The sequence below is a fragment of the Equus quagga genome, chromosome 3 (genome assembly GCF_021613505.1).
Source record: "Equus quagga isolate Etosha38 chromosome 3, UCLA_HA_Equagga_1.0, whole genome shotgun sequence".
Classification (NCBI taxonomy): Eukaryota; Metazoa; Chordata; class Mammalia; order Perissodactyla; family Equidae; genus Equus; species Equus quagga.
Window position 1 is genome coordinate 126,623,806 of NC_060269.1, and position 20,181 is coordinate 126,643,986.

A 20,181-nucleotide genomic window follows, 5' to 3' on the forward strand; every position below is an offset into this window, starting at 1 on the left:
AGCGCGCGAACTTAACCACTCGGCCACGCGGCCAGCCCCCAAAGGGAATTATTTTTTGAGCTTGGCAAAAAGGCTTTGATAATTCACCTGAGAGGGTAAACACATAAGAATGCTTGCAAACGTTTTGGGGGCATAAAAGTAAAATAATTGTGAAGCATTTCCCAACACAATATAAAGGTGTACAAGAAAACTAAAATATCTTAGATAATATGATCCTGCTATAAAAACAGAGAGCAATGGTACCATAAAGTCAGGTAAAAGACTTAATTGTATATTAGAATTTATTTTTCATCAATATGCCATCATAAATGTATATCTAAAGAAAGCTTTGTTTAATAAATAGGGCTGGGATAATTTTTCACAAAAAAATTTCAATTTAAATTCTCATCAATGTTATATGTAAAATATATGTTCCAGATTGACAAAAGAATTAAAACTTTAAAAATAGCAATCCTTCAAGCTACATGGCCATGGAATTGAGTAAACAGTGAAAAAACAGAAATTTGAGTAGAATATTTCCCCTAAAAAGACAAAGCAATTTCGTATTTCATATATAAAGAACTAAAGCAAACAAATAAGATATGGATAAATTGTTGACCAAATCAAAACTGAAGATCGCTAGCAAATATACAAATATGTGCTCAACTGTAAGTAAATGTATCCTGTCAGGTTAGTCAAAATTTTAATCATGTTCCTATCCTTTGACCCAGTGACTCCATTTCTAGAAATCTGGCCATAAGAAAAATAAATGTCCGAAATATGTTTTTTAAATTATTCATCATGATAATAAGAGCAAACATTGATAATAGTAGGAGTAAATTCACCATGTAAATTCCAGGCCTTATCAACGGCCTCTGCCCGTTGGTCATCAAAGCATTATTCCTGGTCTTCTGTGTGCTTACTTTTTTCTCTATATATTTTCTCCATATTTTCCTAACCTGTTTTCTATGTGGAAAACACGTTTTAATTTTGTATACATATTATCCACCTTTTACTTTTCAAATTTGACTGCTCTCATAAAGAAAAGACTTCATAGTAATAGTTTAACTTTTATAGAACTTAGTACTGATTTGAGCTACATGTTTGCTAAATGGGTTTTTGCGCATTGTCCTGGGGCCCTGACAATTTGTCTATCTTGCCCTTTGTCCAAAGTAATGTGTTCTAACTTTATAATAATAATAATTGCTGCAATTTCCTGTATGCTTACTATACTTACCTGGTCTCTATGATTCCAAGACCCTTGCTTAGCTATAAAGGCTATCTGCCTACCAGTTTGAAACAAGAGATTTCCCTGAGAATTTTTAGGTTATCAGTGTTAATAGTTATTTCCGTGGCTGTTATCTTTATAAAATCTGTTGCAGGGTATCCAAGGATAAATAATAAAATATGTTTGGTTTGATATTAAGCTTTTAAATTACAGTGTAATGATTCAAGTGTTGCCTCTGTCGGATAACTTTCCTGATGGTCTCTGTTCAAGGATTTAACATTTTTTAAATATTAATCTCAGACAACGGCGTTGGGATGTGTATGGAGAATATGTAATTATCCAGACCAAATGTAAATTTTTTGTCTACTTTCATAAATTATTAGTGAAGATTTTCATTAATATGGCTATTTGAGATAGTTCATTATGTCTCCATACAGGCTCACAGTCTGTTTGCCATAATTATGAACTCCAAAAAACTACAAAAAATCGTAACTCATTTGGTGGCAACACCTGACCCAGACCAAAATGAAGATATTCGTCTTAGTCAGTTTGGGCTGCTATAACAAAGTACAATAGACTGAGTGGCTTATAAAGAAAATTTATTTCTCACACTTCTGGAAGTTGGAAGTCCAAGATCATGGTGCCCAGCTTGGTCAGGTTCTGGGGAGAGCCCTCTTCTTGCTTGTAGACTGCTGACTTCTCCCTGTATCCTCACGTGGCAGAAAGAGAGCAAGCTGGCTCTATGGCCTCTTTTAGGGGCATTAATCCCATTCATGATGGCTGGAACCTCATGACCTAATTATCTGCCAAAGGCCCCACCTCCAAATACTGTCACGTTTGACATTAGATTTCAGCATATGAATTTGAGGGGATACAAACATTCAGTCCGTAACAATATTTATAACATTTATTTATCTCACACTGTATGAAATGTCATGCATTTCAGTACAGAATTGTGAATATATTTGAACAGAGGGTGCTACCCCAGACAACACTGGTGGTGTGGTAGAGTTACATAACATATTGCACATGCATTGCATTATATTTTTAAAATATGAAAAAGTTGAAAAATTATCAATTCTGATACACATCTGGTCCCAGGTGTTTTGAATAAAGAATTATTGACCTGTGTATGTGTGTTTGTACATCCATATACACACGTGTAAACATACATATATATTTTTAAATCTATTTAATTTTAAATTTAAATCTATTTAAATTTAAAACATTGTAATCAAAACAATCTTCATTTACTAAAATCTTGGTAAAATGTTTCATGAAATATTGGAGAAACTAAACAATTTTAAACTCAGTCATTAACACTCAAGGAAAATGTAAGGATATTTATAAAAATCTCTTAAATTTCAAATTATTTTGTTTTTCTTACAGAGTAGTAAATATGACAGAATGTTTTCTCTCAGTTCAATGAAGTTTTATCTTGGAGTGAAAAAGAAGATGAAGCCTCCCACGAGGTAAAGTTTGAGAGGGAAGGATTGTTGAAAAGAAAAAGTTACAGGCACATATGTCCAAGGATTTAGGGACCAGTGGCATTAGTCTAACTTTTTATAAATTAAGTTTTAGACACATTCCTTAAGTTGCCACAGACATGTGGCAGGGGACCTATCGCAGACCAAGGAAACTTGCACATGGAAATATGGAGGGATGCAATTCCCACTCAGACTAACAAAGGTCAAGTTCCTGGGTGATTGCATCTCCTTCATGTAAAGTAAGAAATCCCTAGAAGGCCGTGTGTACTGGGAAACACATGGGTTTCTCCATATCCTGTCCCTTCATCAGTCACAGCATGGGGACATAAGGATGTTCCAGGGAAGTCTACATACAGGAAGTCAAATGCTGCCCTCCAGCCTCCTGATGCCTGGCTATATAATTTGCCCTTTTTGCTTTGCTGAATTGGGTAGTAAACCAGTGGCATGTAGATGGTAAAGAGGAAATGGACCCCTCTTATGCATTATGTTCCTCTTAATACTTGAATCATCCCGGCATTTGGTGTATACCACACTTTCTTATCACAAATTACTTTGATTAGCTAATTAATGTTTGCACTAATACTTAATATTGTGAAATCTCATTTTAATGAACTGTATATAGTTTAAGATTCTGTTACTGAAAATGTCCTCACTTTTGCCTGCATGCTTAGTTTCTAAGCCAAGCACATATACTTGTGTTGCAATTGGCACATTCTTTAATTTCTCACAGTATCAGTAGGTCAATATGTATATTATCTTATTTTGGCCATTTTCCTAGACATCTGTCATTACTCCGCCAGGAGTATCTTCTGAGAGATTTCCTCCTCTGCTTCTTAACATAAAGAGACTCCTTCCCTGTCTCCCTTCAGTGAACATTTGTAGCCAAATCCCTCAACATTTATCATTCACGTCCGGATATCTATTCTATTAGGCATTCCCACTATTGAATATCACCTCCTTAACAGCTAATCCTGTTTTCAGTCTTGTAAAATTTGTCATTTTTAATTTGTCATAATTAATTTGTCATTTTATTCATGTGTGTTTTTTTCCCATGTGATGCAGTTGGGGATTGACAGCATATTCTGAAAAACATCACTGGTAAGTTAACAGCTGGCAATTTTTGTATTTGATGTATTGATGATAACTTCAGTAAACAAATAATGTTATTATTTGGCAGATAGATTGACAGTCATGAAATGTTTCACCGAAGTGAAACTAAAATCTTTTCTAAATACTCTGAGTCTAAGAAGAGGAAAATAGATTTGCTTCAGGGTTTGGGTCCCTTCCAATCCCATGTATCCTATTTGCCAATGCCTCTTAAGAGAAACTACATCTGATTTCTTCCTACTTTTATATGAGTGTGGAATTCCAGCTTTTGTGGGATAAGGAGACAAAATTCAGTTTTAAATAAAGGATAAGAAGTAGCCAAAACTCAGTTAAAAAAAAAATCTTGATCTAAACCTGTTCTTTCCGTAAAAGTAGTGTTTCCATTGATGTCACTGGGATCTAGACACTCTTCCTGAAGGCTGTACTAGATGTCTCCGCCCTCGTGCGCATGTGTCTAATCCATCACTCTGCCGTACCCAGTCTGCCTCAAAATTCTCTCTCTGTTCCACCCATGCCCTCTATCCTTGGGGCCGTCCCTTCATTCATTTACTTGGATTATTCCAGAAGTCCTAAGTTCTCTTCATGCCTCTGACTTTGCTTTTGTTTTCTAGTACATTCGCCTCCCAGCCACCAAAGAGACTTTCTAAAGTATGTCACGTTTCTTTCCTTCTTTAAAACTCTTCTGTGAATCCTATACCTGCAGGATAAAGTACAAGAGAGTTGGCACAGCATGCGAGGCCCTTTAATATGGGGCTCCGTCAGCTTTATCTCCCACAATTTTCCCTTTTTACTTAATAAAAAAACACTATTCTGTCTTTCATTCACCCTGCGTTCTTTGCTGCTTCATATCTACCTGTTTGATGTATGTGGTCCCTTTCCTGAACCGTCTTCTACACCATATGCTGCTCGCTCCCCTCATCATTTCCATCCTCTTCCTGCGGATCTGGCTGACTAAGCTACTATTTTTCATTCACACCGTGGCTCAAATGCCCCAAAAATCTTATCAAATAACTCTCATCTCAAATCATTATTTCTTCTTTGCATCTGCAGTATTTTGTACACAGAAGTGCATAATTAAAATGATTTGCAGAGGGAACAGTTTTCTTAGACATGGCAATGGGAAGGGAAAGTATTTTCCTGAGAATCTAATGAAGGAAGCAAAAATTTTTTACAAGTTTGGTTTTAACATTTTTTCCAAATTACTTATAATACAGGAATATAAAAAATATAATTATATTGAAATGTCCATTGTACCACTCTAACATCAGTTGCAAAATTTTCCTCTTCCAGAAAACAACCTCCACCTCATCCCCAAGTGTGCTGTTTCTCTGTTTGTGTTTAACTTTACTCTTTTTCTCACCATGTTATAATTTATTTGTTTACATGCCTGGCTTCCCTAATAGACTATGTGAACCTTGAAGGCAAGGTCTTTGTTTTATGTAAGTTTTCAATGAAAGGTCACTGAATCAGTGTTGTCGGGCATGCAGTGGTTTTTCATTTAGTTCATTTTTCATGAGTCTTGTGAGTGTTAACGTTTATAATCGTAATGATGGAGACCGTCTAAGCCTTTTTGAAAAATCTGCTCTTAAGAAAATGTGCACATACTTTTCTTCTTAGGCTCGGAGATGGTTTTACATCATGTATCTGAAAAAACAAATGACGTTGACCTTTCGGCTTTTCCAAAAATATTGCTGATCATTTTTCAGCAGTTACCAAAGCCTTTAGCTGTATTTTGTTTAACATATTTACACTATTATTTTGATATTGTACGCTTAACAGAAGCCTGAAGCAACTCGTACTGAAATACTTGCATTTTGATTGCATTGAGTCATTAATTAGGAGAAGCCTAAAGAACTTTCTGATCACTTAATCACTAAATACTCTGGAGAATTCCATTGTCTTTTTAAATTGTAAACATATTTTGCAGGCACCTGTGTTGTGATAGTTTACAAAGTCAGATGGAGTGGATGGCCAGTATCTTTATTGCCCAGGTATGATATCTTTTTCAACTATTCAGTAAAGTGTAACGACCTATAGGAAATGTGGTGGTGATTTTCAAAGAATCCGAGTTTTTGTGTGTATACCTTTATTTTCTCATTCATATTTTTTAAATATTTGAGAATCCAGATTTATCCATTACTCTTTGAAAGACAATCTTCTCTCTTTGTGGAGTCTTCTTTTTGCCAGCCCTGCAGCTCCTTAGCTTAGGAGAGGTGTGTTGCTTCAAGACGGTAGTACTGTAAGAAAGAGGAGCTTGTCTAAGCTGCCATCCTACCAGGGTCCCGCATTAATCTTTGTTTAGAAAATGTGCTATTTTCCTTCTTGTCCCCTTATGGCCTCCTACTCTCCGCACCTCTGCTTTTCCAGGAACAAGGACAAGAACCGATTTCTTCAATACTTACTGTGTGCTAGATACTTCAAAAGAGTTAACTTATGTAGTCCTTGTAACAAACTGTACATGACATTGCTTATAGACGAGGGAGTAAAGGTTATCAAAGGTTCCATCATTTGCTTAGGACTGAACATTTAGTGGTTTAACCCAGGGTATCAGAGGCCGCCACCTGTACTCAATTCCCCATTTAGTTTCCTCTGTAAGGAGGACTTACTCTTTTGGGGAACGGTTAAGGAGTCCCACTAATAGTATTGGTTTTTTTCCCCCAACCTTATCTAGCTGAATTCCCAGCAATGCTTCCCACAAGAGCATTGAAATTCACTGGTAACGATTAAGTTGACACTCTTTATTACTAAGGATGTACTTCCCTATTTCTCTTATAAGTGAGAAGTTAATTCACCCCAAAATCTGGTCTTTATTTGTTTTAAAAACCATTTTCTCTATTCATTTAATTTATTAACCTTTCCAGTGGTTAATAAACACTGCTCTTCTCAGCCTGACCCTGCTATTACTACCTGGGAATACATTTGCTGAAAAATACTGGTTGCTAACTTTTAGAGACTTTTCTTCTCTTTTGTGACTTTTTAAAAATTCAGATATTCAAGTCCTACTTTAAAAAAACTACATTTGAAGTATTTTAGTAAAATTGGAACCGTGGACTTGAAAACTGGTACAGTATTTATGGCACAACTAAATTGATATTTCTTTTCTTATAATTGAAGTCAGTAGACTCGCAGTCGGAAAGCAAGATATAAATAGCCAGGAAACAGAGGTTGCTCTCATGGCCAAGTTATTTATCCCTTCTTACCTATCCTTGGTTGTCTTGGCCCCAGAGACTCGGCCCAATTACCTTTCCTCTGTTCATTCCACTTCTTAGGATTAAGATAAACACAAAGGTCCTTTCTGATTTAAGGATTTAAAGGTTCACCTCCATAGGGAAACAGGAAAGTAGCAAATGTTAATATATATATTAAAACACACACACACACTCTCTCTCTCACACTAGTGAACAGTGAGGCCCCTTACAATGAATTCTTTCTGGTGCCTGGAATACTTTTCTAATATCCATCCACGTGCTCATCTCTGCCTCAAAAGTCCTGTAGATTTCAGCTTTTATGTCACGTTCTCAGAGAAACTTTCCCTGACCTTCAAACCCATAAGACCTTCATGATCTGGGAACCCTTACCATCCTATACTATCCTATAGCATTATAGTGCTAATTAAAAAGCATGTGTGTATTTAAATTTTTCGTGTCTGTCTTTCCTACTAAAACACAAACTCCATGAGAGGAGGGACTCTTGTCAGTCTTAGTAGACCCATATGTATATCTGCATCCAGAACCCAATGCCTTTTACAAACTCCATACTCAGTATTTGTAAAATTCAAAAGAGAGAACAAAATAAATAAGTAATCTGATAAAATTTCAAATAGATATTAGTGGGATAAAATAAAATAAATAATAAGCTAGGGAAAGGAAAGCCAGTGTGACTGAGGGAAGGAAGAGCACTGATTGAGAAAGGTTCTCAGGGAATGCCTTTCTGAGTACCTGACAGGTGTGCTGAGACCTGTCTGAAATGAGGGAGTGAGTCATGCATGTGTGCAGGAGGTGGGGAGAATCCAGGAATAGGGGCCAGCAAGTACAAGGTCCTGGAATGTCATATTCTTGGCTTATTCCATGAGCATCTTGGAGGTGTATGTGAGAGAGGATATAAGAGATGAGGCAGGCAGGAGACAGCTCATGTAGTCCCAGTTTAGGAGTTTGCGTGGTAAGCAAGGGAATGATATAATCAGATTTATATTATTTGGAAAAATAATAATTTTGGTTACTTTGTTGGGGCTGTACTGTAGGAATCAAAGATGGAAGCAGGAAGAACAGCTGTGTGGAAGATGTCAGCTTAGGCTAGTATGATAACAGTGGGTCTGGCAAGACATATTCAGATTCAAGAATATTTGAAGGTAGAACTAATAAGACTTGCAGATTGATTGGCTATAGCAGTTTGAGAAAAGGAGTAGAAATCAAGGAAGAGTCCTAGTTTTTTGAGCACTTGGCAAGTGTAAGCGACGTTATCAGAGATGCAGAAGAAAATTGAGAGTTCTGTTTTGGCCACATAAAATTTGAAATGTGTATTAGACATACATATGAATATGCTGAGTAGCAGGTTGCATGCATGGATCAAAACCTGAGGCAGAAGTTTGAGGCTGAAATATAAATTTGGGGGAAGTCAGGATTTAGATTGTATTGAAAGCTATGGGAGGATTGGGTGAGATGAGAGAGAAGAATAGGGAAAGAGAATGAGAAAGAAAGAATGAGAATATAAAATGAGAAAGAAGGGGGGAGTATAGGAAGAGAGAGAGAGGACAAATAAGCCCTGGGACATTCCAAACTTTAAAGGTCAAACAGAAAAGAAAAAAACAGCAAAAGACATGAGAAGGGTTGAGGAAAGAAGAAAACCAGGTGATGGGTATAGAGAATTCTATGAAGGAATTTGCTATATAGACAAATGAGGCTGTGTCTAGATAGAAACAAGAGGTCAGGGTAGGTTTTGGGGTTTTTATTTTTTTGTCTTTAAGATGGGAGAGTGTATACTTGGCATATATGCTGCTGGAGACAATCCAGTAATTGGAAGAAAAATTTAATAGAGGAGGGGAAAGATTATTAAGCCAGAAGAGGCCCTGAGCAGACATGAAGCAATATGAGCAAGTGCACATTTGTTCATCATTCCTGAAAAGAATCACTGTATGACAGAGTGTGGCACATTTGTTCTCAAATTATTGACTCTATATTCTGGCACACTGAGCAATTATAGATATGTTTGGAGAAAAGTTATTTGTCGTCGGAACAAATACTGATTGGAAGAGAAGGGAGCCTAACGTATGGCTACAGATGCAGAGATAATGGTACATTTTATGGTGGGAAAATGAAATTATGGAATGGTTAATAATAAGTTTTAAAATTAGATCAGTGAGGTCACCACATGTGAGTCACGTAGGGATATTAGAAGTGTAGGGGCAGAGTAAAAGATGAGAAATAATCAGAGCGAGGAAGCCAGTGGCAGTGTACTAGAACGTCAGGGGAATGCTGAGTGCTCACTTGAAAGTTAAGTTTAAAGTGAGATGAATCCCCAGAGTGATCTTCTATTTTTTTTTTCTCTATCAATTGCTAGGCACCCATAGAGTAAGTAGAATTGGGTTTAACTAGGTTTGGGGTTTTGCCAGGCAAGTGTGATGGAGGGAGAAGGAGCACAGGACCTGAAGATATTTACAAGGAGGTGCGTAGACTGATTGACGGTGAAATCTAAGCCAGGCTATGAAGGAAGTGGGAAAAAATGTGGAAAGTAGAATGGTAGTGGAGAATGGATTGAAGGTCTCAAGGAGTCTAAAAAATACTTAGAGTGAATGAAACTAAATTAAGTTAGCTGGAAAGATGAGAGATCAAGGTCAGAAAGTGAGAGCATGTTCACTGCAGCATTATTCACTGTAACCAAGGTATGGAAACAACCTAAGAGTCTGTCAACAGATGACTGGATAAAGAAAATGTGGCATATATAAACAATGGAATATTATTCAGCCTTTAAAATGAAGAAGATATGTCATTTGCGACAACATGGATGAACCTGGAGGGCATTATGCTAAATGAAATAAGCCACACATAAAAAGACAAATACTGCATGGTATCACTTATATGTGGAATCTAAAAAAAAGTGGAACTCATAGAAACAGAGAGTAGTTCCTGGGGGATTGGGGAAATAGAGAAAATTTGGTAAAAGGGTATAAACTTTCAGTTGCAAGATGAATACATTCTGAGGATCTAATGTATAACCTAGTGACTACAGTTGATAATACCATATTGTATAATTTAAATTTGCTAAGAGAGTAGAACTTGTGTTCTTACCGCCCCCCTCCTCAAAAGATAAATGTGTGCGGTGATGGATGTGTTAACTTGATGGAGTTCAGAATCCTTTTATAATGTATACATATATCAAATCATCACATTGTACACTTTAAATATCTTACAGTTTTGTCAGTTATACCTCAGTAAAGCTGTAGGGAAAGAAAATAGAAAGTGGGAGGCAGAAATGAAGATTTTGGGGTGTGATCATTGGTTATAATAATGTAAGTATGATCCTCAGGTATATATGATCCATGCTGTATGACTTTTGAAGTCACTTATATGTAATTATAAATGTTGTCAGAACATATTACTTAAATCTAATGATTTCTGCTATTGGGAAAAATACCTCTTGGATCAATACAGTGAGACATAATTAGCTGGTATTCACAGCATTGTATATCATCTCAGAAAAAGAAATATGTGTTTCAAAACTGCATCTGCTCTTAGGTTCCTCAAAATATCGTTGAGCACATGTTCTATACAGTAAATAAAAGTGTATGCATAATTCATAGGGTTACCTAATTTCTTCCCAGCCAGTTTTCTCCTAGCTTTACCTGTTGGGAACATCCCACTTATAATAATATCAAAATTATTTTTACCAAGTTTGGGACCTTGACATAAAAATAATATTATGAAGCCTGTAACTTTCTCTCTGAAATACTGCATAATCTACCTTTCTAGATTTGCTGACCCAAAGTAAACACTTCACTAAAATTCAATGGTTGACCTGATGTGTATACACTAAATCTAGTAATAATAGGACCTACACTGTAGGGTCTTTGAGAAATTAGATAATATATGTATATTAATAAGCACAAAGTCTAGCAGTATGCCCCACAATATAAATTAACTGTTATATAATGTGTACTACACAGTCAGTATTTGTTGAAATGAGTTCTTTGCTATAAAACACTACATTAAAATACTAATTTCAACATAAGAACAAGAACCTGTTGAGTCTTGAGGAAAAGAAAGAGTAGACATTTAGTTATATAGTTTACCAAATGGTTTTCATTTCATCATAACATCTGTAAGCTTCTCGTTTTATACTTGGTGTTCTGTATTTCTTTCATAGATTGTTATCTGAAAATCAATTCACTTTTCCCAACTTCTAAAAAGTTAATCTACCCTGAGGAGTAGAAAAATTCTTTAAAGATTTGTCTTTATATGTATATCTCAAAGATTTATCACTCAAGAGCTTATGTTTTTACGTGTGGATATTTCTTCCCGTTGCAAAATTAACTTTTCTCCAGTCATATCTATAATTGCTCAGTGGCCAGAGTATGTAGTCAATAATTTGAAAACAAATGTGCCACATTCTCTGTTGTGATTTTGTGATTACAGTGATTTTCACTATAAACGTCTGTGTACAAGGTAACATTTCTTTAGAATCCAATTTGATGAAAAAGTAACATTTTTCAAAAGGTCATAAAATAAGGCTAATTTTTCTGGTAGCCATGCCTTAGGCTCACTTCGGGCATATAAGGTCAAATTATTTTTATACTAAAGTCATCTTTGGAGGAGAGAGAAAATGAATACGTAGTTACTTTGATTACAGGGCCTAAAAATGTAGACAAATGTGTTATTTTTCTCTCACAAAGAGATTTGCCAGTTTCCTTAAATATTTTCCCCTTTTGGTTTGATAAGTAGTACAGAAGGCATGTATTTGAAACTTAGAAATTGAACTGAGACCTCAAAGCTCGGTTCACTTAAGAATTTTACATCCTGGAGCGATGTGGCCGCCAGAGTCGTCATCATAATTACAAATGGCATTTTCATGGAAAGCAGATCATTTGATTTGGATATATGGAAGGGGAGCCAAGTGACTATATATAACATGGAGTATCACATAATAAAATCCACACCAACAGCAAGAAATTTTGTTTCCACAGCATGAAAATGACATACGGCCACCAGCTGGAAAGGAAAGAAAACGTTCTATAACGAAAAACCCGAAAATTGGAGGTTTGCCTCTAATTCCCATCCAGCATGAGAAAGATGCAGCCCAAGCCCAGAGAAATATTGAGGTAGGTTAGGATTTTATTTGTTTTATATTAATTATAGCATTTGTTTTCTTATATCTTAATGTGATTATAAGTGCATTAATTATTTCATTGGCTTCAAAAGCACAGCAATCATCACTTTGAAAAGCATGATAAAATCACATCTATCAAAAAAACATTAGTAGCCCTATGCCACACTTGAAATTTTATATTTTTTAACTTCCCTTAAATGATTAGTTTTAATAATGTCATTGACTACCCAATTAAATTTCACAATACCACTTATTTTCTTATCCCTAAAGTAGCAAGGCAATTTTAAATATATATACAGAAGTTGTGGTGGTAAAATTACAGTCTCAAATTAGTCTTACAAGTTCACTTCTAACATCCTTAGAATGAGCCCATGGCAGAATATGTCTGGAGCCATGGTAACTAGACTTTCTAGTAGTGCAATCAAATTCCACCGGTTTGGGAACTGATGGGATGTCTCAGTTAATTTAAGGAACTGCAAGATGACCCCTAAGCATCAATAAAGAAGATTTGGCATGTTTCGTGAAAGCTGCTACTTGTTTTCCTTTTCACCTTGAGGGGAGGGGGGAACATAGGCAGCATCAATCTTGACTTGAAGTTCAATCTCTTCAGGAAAGGACATAGGCTGTTTACACTCAAAACTCGTTAGACACTTTGAGACTAATGCATGTTTCAATACCTTAGTTGAGTCCCTCAAAGCGAAAAGAAAAGCATGTAAAAAATATTATTTCTTCTTAGAGTCTAGGTTTGGGATTAAGCTGTTTGAATTTCTTGCTTTCCAAACAGAAATAACTTTTGAAGAACTAAAGCCATTTTAATTTAGTGACCAGATTATTTAAAAATGTTTCTCAATGCCTGTCTTTCCTTGAACATTTGTTTATCCCACCGTAATATTCCTCTTCTCTAAAAGATAAAAGCTTTGAAAATCAGGGTTTCCTTCCTTTGTTGCCTACTCAGTGTTTCCTCACTGATGCAATCAAAGGGGAGATATAAGACTCCAAGAAATCAAGAGCTTGTCCCTCCTGCCGTTCTGCACTTAGAGGTTTTTTAGTAATAAACTGCTCTGCAGAACTGTAGATTCCTTAGAACTTTAAGATTCTGGATTGGCTAAGAGTCACATTTCCCAGGAATACAAGGTTAAAGGACAGGTTAACAAATGAAACAAATGTAGAGAGTAGATATGCCTTACTGGGAGCCCACCTTCTCCTGTCATTGCCTTAGGATTGATTATGGAGCAAAGCAAAACATAAATTATTAAAGTCAAAATACATTAACCAGTATCCAGTATTGAATGGGATGATGGTTGAGTATGTAATAGATTGTTACCTAATCCCAAACCCACAATTTCAGAGACAATTTTTTTAGCCTACTTAAGATCAGAAAACTGATAAACTAAAGCTGCAAAGAAATTGTTAAAGGCCCTTAAAACAATTTCATGATACAGTAATTGCTGGAAAATTTATGAGTAAAGTAAACCAAGTTTTTTATAAATTTAGTGAATTTAGTGATGTGGCAATTCAACAAATTTGGCAAAGGATTTTTAAATATTCTAATGTTGGAAAAAACATAGAAAGTTTAAAAGACATTAAAACAAAATAACAATGGAAAATTTTACATATGAACCATAAAAATGTTTGTTATAGAATTAGATTAGATTCATGTAAATATGTAAGAAAATATATTTATAAAATGACTGACCACTTTTGATTGTTTTACAAATGGAAATGACTAATATTACTAAGTAGAATATACTCATAAGGAAAAAATATAGTCATGTCAACGGATATATTCAAGAAAAATTGTTTTTCAAAAAAGTTTTTGGCAGATTGATAAATTTTGTGACTTGGCCATGTGGTGATTTCCTGTTTCGTGACCTGTCTTGCTTTCATGAGGTTCCATTGAAATTTGTGTGAGGATACGTCATCTGGGCAGGAAGGGCTTCCTAGAGGAAGCAACTTCTAGAATTAATTAAGTTAGTGGTGAGCCAGCTGAATAAGCAGGGGAATGTAAGTTGTTGGCAAAGGAAATCGTGCATGAAGAGAAAAACATAGTGCTTAAGACTGCACAATCTAGATGTTACCTATGGCCCTCCTACTTCTCCCTATAAAATCTTGGGTACCCGCTTAGCTTTCTTGTGCTCACTTTATCTGTAAGCGCATAGGAATGATAAAAGCTCCTACCTCATAGGGTAGTTGTAAGGATTAAATAACATCATACATGAGAATTTATTAGAATAATGCCTGGCACATAGTTAACATTTATTGAGACAATGATAAGGAACTTGGAAAACAATATAGGATAAGTCACTAGTTTCCAAAATTGCCATTCCTTTTAAGAATGCTTTCTGTAAAACAAATAAAAATAATGAGCAAAGAATGATGCAACTGAAGCAGAAAATGGTGATCTAGAATCAACCATTAAACACCTGTCTCCCCATCACCATTCTAGAGCACAGTTGGATGCGGTGGAATGAAGCACATTGATTTCAGACTGACCAATCTGGGGTGGATTCCAACCTCCCAGTTATGTGACCGTGGGCAAATTATTATTTCCTTGAGTTTCTATTTCTGCATCTTAAAACATAAATAATATACTTTTTAGTGTAAATAATCATAAAGTTTAAAGTACTATTGTGAGGATTAAATTAGTAATACAATTACATATTTTATAGTATGGAGATTATCAACTAATACAGTGAGTTTACTAGTGACTGTCATTTTGGAGAGTTTCTACTGTAATCTGTACATATTGGTCATATTATTTTTTGGTATTATGAGAGCTCCATAACCATTGGCCCACATCTGGATGTAATGGAAAATATATGCAGGCACAGACTAAAGCCGTGTGAGATATTTTCTCTGAGACCCCTTCCTGCAGCCTGCTGTGGCTATGACTGCTGGAGCTGCTCTCTCTCGGAGACACAGACTCCATTTCAGATTGTCATTTCCATTCAAACAAATGGTTTTCTCTAAACACCCTTGGACACAAACTGGCATCATCTGGACCAGGTCACCTCTTGCTCCCCTAATTTCATACCTTACCTATCTTTCTTTTTAAATTATTAACACTTTATCTTTTAAGGACAGTGCAGCACATAAACTGTGTCCTTCTTTCCCCAGTATTCATGTCCTTGCCTTTCTTTCCCCACAATATTCAAGGCACTCCAGTACACCATATTGTTCATACAAAGCACTCACTGCCCCGTCCTCTTGACTCTTTAACAGTTCGCTTCCATCACCTCTCCCCAGCTTCATATAAGGTTACATCATTTGGGCTAATATTATTGTTTACTTGAAATTTTAGCATTACGTGTATTAATACTTGGCCCTTAAATTCTATGTCTAAGAGAGTCCCAAAGTCTTTCTGCTGATTGTTGAAAGATAATGAGAACTGTTACTATGACGTATAAAACCATTCTGCTTTATCCTTAGTTTTCCTCAAGTAATAGATGCAAGTGAAACTTCAATAGGATTAATATTTATTTATAAATTCCCAGTTCCATTCCTGTGCTAATTAGCCATCATTTTCCCGACTCTTTGATATTTTGTTTTGTTTTTCTGTTTTTTATCTTGATAAAATACACCTAACATAAAATTTTCCATTTTTACCATTTAAGTTTCTAGTTCAGTGGCATTAATTACATTCAGATTGTTGTAGAACCCTCACTGCTATTTCTCATTATTTTAACATCCTTCTAGTGAAACTTTGAAATTAAGCTAAATACTAAATATTTATTCCTATCAATATTATAGTAGAAGAAATAGATTTATCTGAGTTATATAATCATAATCTTGACAGAAAATTCCAAATTGCAAATTATTTACAAATTATGTTTATGAAAATACTTTTATTCAGCTTGAATTTGTCTGCTAGTCTAGTTTCATGTCTGAACCTGCTGGACTTTAGGAAAATAGAGCAGAGTGTTATACATTTGAATTTCTTTAGACCTTCAGTTGCTATTTAAAAAATATTTATTGATCATTTCCTACGTGTAGGCACTGTACAGATTCATCTCCAGTGAATCAGTCAAACAAAAGTGAAAAACAAAAACCCTTCTAGCATCGAGTTGACTTTCTAGCAGGGCCTGTGGACAATCACAAGAGAGATGAATAACTTAACTTATCTAGTATATTAGAAAGTGCTAAGTGCTATGGGAAAAAAGAGAAAGATGAGGTGTTGCCTTTTAAACATTATTATATTGGACATCTTTAAAGACTATACTTTTATGCTGAGTATCATATGAAATTGAGTATTTCATACTTAGTATCAAACATGTTTTTTATTTTTTACTTTTTATTTTTTATTGCAGTAACATTGGATTATAACATTATATAACTTTCAGATGTACATCGTAATATATTTCAAATTCTGTGTAGATTACATCGTGTTCACCATGTGAAGACTAATTATAATCCGTCACCACACAAGTGCCTAAACCCTCCTGTTGCCGTCCCCACTTCCAATATCAGAGATTTATAACAATAAAAAATTCTTGAGATTTCTGCTGTCTATACTTTACAGTTTTACTGGGGAAATTTTGAAGAAATTCCTTCAACTCTTATGAAGAGAAAAATAACTTTTTTCTTCTCACCTGTGCTTACACCCTGACCCAATTCATTGGGGATCCTTTCTCTGTGGCTCGTGCCGCTGCTACATGCTTCACTCTCTGTTGTTCATTCTCATAGCTTACACTGGATAAAGTTCTGGTCCCCTGTGAGAATCTGATGAAAGTTCTGTACACCAGAAATTGCCCAGTCACAGGGTGTCCTGAACACTAGTTAAGAAAGCCCACCTCTCCACCATTGCAGGTGTTGTGTCACAATGGATTTCCGGTACCTGGAGGCCCTTACAGTTCACTGGATGAGTGTGTACTCTAAGCCACTTATACAAAAGTGGGTTTTAATCCATAAACATAGTTTTGAAAACACTGACATGTATATATATATCTGTGGAATTCTGATAGGCATTGTGAGGGAAAAAGATTTCACTGGTCAAATATTTTGGGAAGAGGGAAAAAAAGCAGAATAAGTTAAACATTTCTTTGCTATAATACTTCTCAGCATCTTTAATATGCTAATATGTATTGTGCATGTCAAAGACAGGGCTGTAGTACAGAGCATTTCATTGACTCACATGGGCATAAAGACCACCTTTCTCCTCAGTGTTGTGGCTACAGTGCTGTAGGAATTACCGATGCTCTCGAATAGGTGACACAGACAAGCAGGAGTGAATTGGAAGAGGCCAGTTAGAAATGAGAGTCAATTTGAATAACCTGAAAGACATCTTTGAAGTCATCTGTTAAATGCATGTTAAAATGAATTTCCATAGTCTACGTTCCAGTTGATTTTATAGCTCTAATATCAGTATATAAATTCAGACCTACCACTTGTGCCAAAGTAAAATTAGAACCTCCGTCATAAAAATAAGCTCTAATATAAGAATCATCAACTTCTATATGGAATGTATTTTTTAAACTGAAATTGTGCCAAACCTGTGAGACATTTTATTTTATTTTTAGAATACCAGAGCAGAACTCGAAAGGCTGCGGCTCAGTGAAAATCGTGATGGAGAGTCTGGAGATCCCAGCTTAAAGGAGAGAGCCTCCATTGTGGCCCACTGCCTGGAGCACAAGGACGATAAACTTCGACATCGCTCCAGAAAGCATCGGAGTTTCAACTGTCTGGAGGACACAGAGGCTGCGGTCCTTCATGGGCAACAAAAAGGCCATAAAGGTCTCAAGACATTGAGGAAGACTGAGGACAGGAATGGCAAAGCTCCTCTGGACTCTGATAATAAGTTACCTGCAAAGGTCATTGAGGAACTTAGCGTGGTTCTACAGCGGTCAAGAACCCATCCAAAAGAGTTACAGGGTGAGCAGATCTTGCAGAAAGAAATAAAATGAATTGTCTTGCAAATTATCTTTTTTAATATTGTGTACATTTCTGTGCAAACCAGGAACCAAACTGTAAGATACTTCATGGTTTGTGAGATTTGTCTAGCTGTACGTAAGCATTTAAAGAGCATTTTAAAGTATGTATGTATATATGGGATAAGTATAAGATTAACTTTATTTTCGTCTGAACAAAACTTGTATAGTACAACTGTATTAGCCTTGTGTAAGAAGGCATTGGGTTACTTTGAGTGGCCAACCTTTTAAAGTACTAGTCCGTTAAGGGTTGTAATTTATGAGCAGAAGTCTCAAACTGTACTGTATTGTATAAAATACTGTGTTTAAATGAAGCCTATGAAACTATATGTAACACATTTTGCACTTTGAGAAACCTTGTATATTAAGTTACCATATGTTTTTAGGTTTACATAGGGTTCACATTAGGGAAACGAAAGGGAAGTAAGTTGAAAAAGGGGAGGATTTCTTTTAGTGGCTGCCCTGTCGAACACTGGACTTTTAAAAAGAGGCAAGGAGTTAACAAATGTCCTAAAACCCAAGGTCAGTTAAGATTCTTTCTAGTTCACTATTGACCAGAACTTGTTAATGAGAAATTGCTTGTTTAAAAAAAAGTCTAGTGACTAAGTATTTCCCAAGAGTAATTTTCAGCCAACAAACATGAACAAAGGCCCTGGCCACTCCTGTTGACGGTGTTAGTGAACCAGCCACAGTATACATCACTACACTTCAGTTCTTCGTAGGTGGCTGCCGAGAAGAGACTTACACTGCATTGAAGAGCTTGTGGCACAGGACCTGGCATGATGTCTTTGCACTGTTGCTATATACAAGCAATTTCTTTTTTAGAGTTTCTTATTGTGTTTTTGGTACAAACAAAATTCATTGTCATGGTTTTGTTGTTGCTGTTTTGTTGTTTGATTTTTGTTATTTTACTTTGTTCATTTCTTGTTATTTTAAGTAAGATTGTAATGTCTTTCTCTGCAATGTCAGAATTAACTGGAAATTAACAACATATGTCCATGTTGGGGTAAGGGGTGGTTTAACTCTTCTACTCTTTGTGGGGGCCGCCAGTTAATCTACTCTTTTTTAAAAAAATAAAGCAGTATTCTCCTCCCTGTGCCTAATGAAAAATGGCAAAGTCCTCTATTTTTGCTTCCATGTAAAGATCAGCTACAGAGCTGATTTTCCTAAGGCAGACGATACTATCTAATTAATTATAGTTCACATTAGAGCCATCACTTGTTCATCATTTTCTTTAGAATTTTATTAGAGTTGCTGGTACGTTTTGATTAAAAATTATTTTATGTAGCTAAGCTTTATTCCTGGCATTTCTTTTATTTTTCCCTTCTATTTTTCAGGTGTCTTTTTATCAGAATTTGTCTGTATATAAAGGCCCATACTTTGGTCACTTCAATCCTAGTACAGTTATATGCTGTTAAATGCTATGAATTTCTTCATTGTAGAATACTGATCACTTATATTTGGTAGGGATAAAAAACGTTTACCCTGGGTATGTGATATTTATTCTTTAAGTAAGTCCAAATAGGTTGGAAGTTTTTTTAAAAAAAAGAAAAAACTGCAGGTCAGTTTATGAAATGGGTAGCACTACTGAGGAGCTGTTCTTTAAAACAAGAAGTCATGGTATTTAGGAAAAAATCTAAAATAAACTATTATTCCTAATGATAATATATGTTTTGTGAAATAAGGAGGCATATGAAAATTAATGTGTTGGACCATGGGAAAGTGTCTGGAGTTTTTACCTGCCTTATCTGAATGAATATTTTTGAAACTCGAGCTTGAAATCTAATAGCTTCTGTTTCTCTTCCTTTCCTGTTGAATTGTCTCCATTTTTCAAGTGTAAGATGAGGACTAATGATGACATCTCATATTTTGAGTAAAAATTAAAATTGTTTTACAAGTCCACTTGAATGTGACCGTCTTTTTATTGTTTTCAGAAGTTGAAGGTTGTTATTATGAAATAGTCTTTCCTTTTTACCCTTCTTAAAATTTTAATTTAATATATACTTCAAACTAGCTCTGTCATTTTTTCATACACTTCAATATGAATATTGTTCCACTTTAATTGATAAATACATGCAGACATGACACAAACAGATTGATGATACTTTCGTTTCAATAGCCCTAAAGTTAATTACTA

The 20,181-nt window shown here is 35.5% G+C and overlaps 1 protein-coding gene across 5 annotated transcripts in view; it reads left to right on the plus strand.

Annotated features, from left to right (window-relative positions):
- ARAP2 (ArfGAP with RhoGAP domain, ankyrin repeat and PH domain 2) overlaps positions 1-19,946 on the plus strand; it is a 174,509-nt gene extending 154,563 nt beyond the window's left edge. For all 5 annotated transcript variants that reach the window (XM_046656447.1, XM_046656451.1, XM_046656450.1 and 2 more), the window contains 5 exons: positions 2,597-2,679; positions 3,757-3,792; positions 5,729-5,792; positions 11,978-12,112; positions 17,637-19,946. In XM_046656447.1, the coding sequence (XP_046512403.1) occupies positions 2,597-2,679; positions 3,757-3,792; positions 5,729-5,792; positions 11,978-12,112; positions 17,637-18,020 (702 nt within the window). In that variant the 3' untranslated portion in view covers positions 18,021-19,946. The remainder of the gene's footprint in view (positions 1-2,596; positions 2,680-3,756; positions 3,793-5,728; positions 5,793-11,977; positions 12,113-17,636) is intronic.
- The last annotated feature ends 235 nt before the right edge of the window (positions 19,947-20,181 follow it).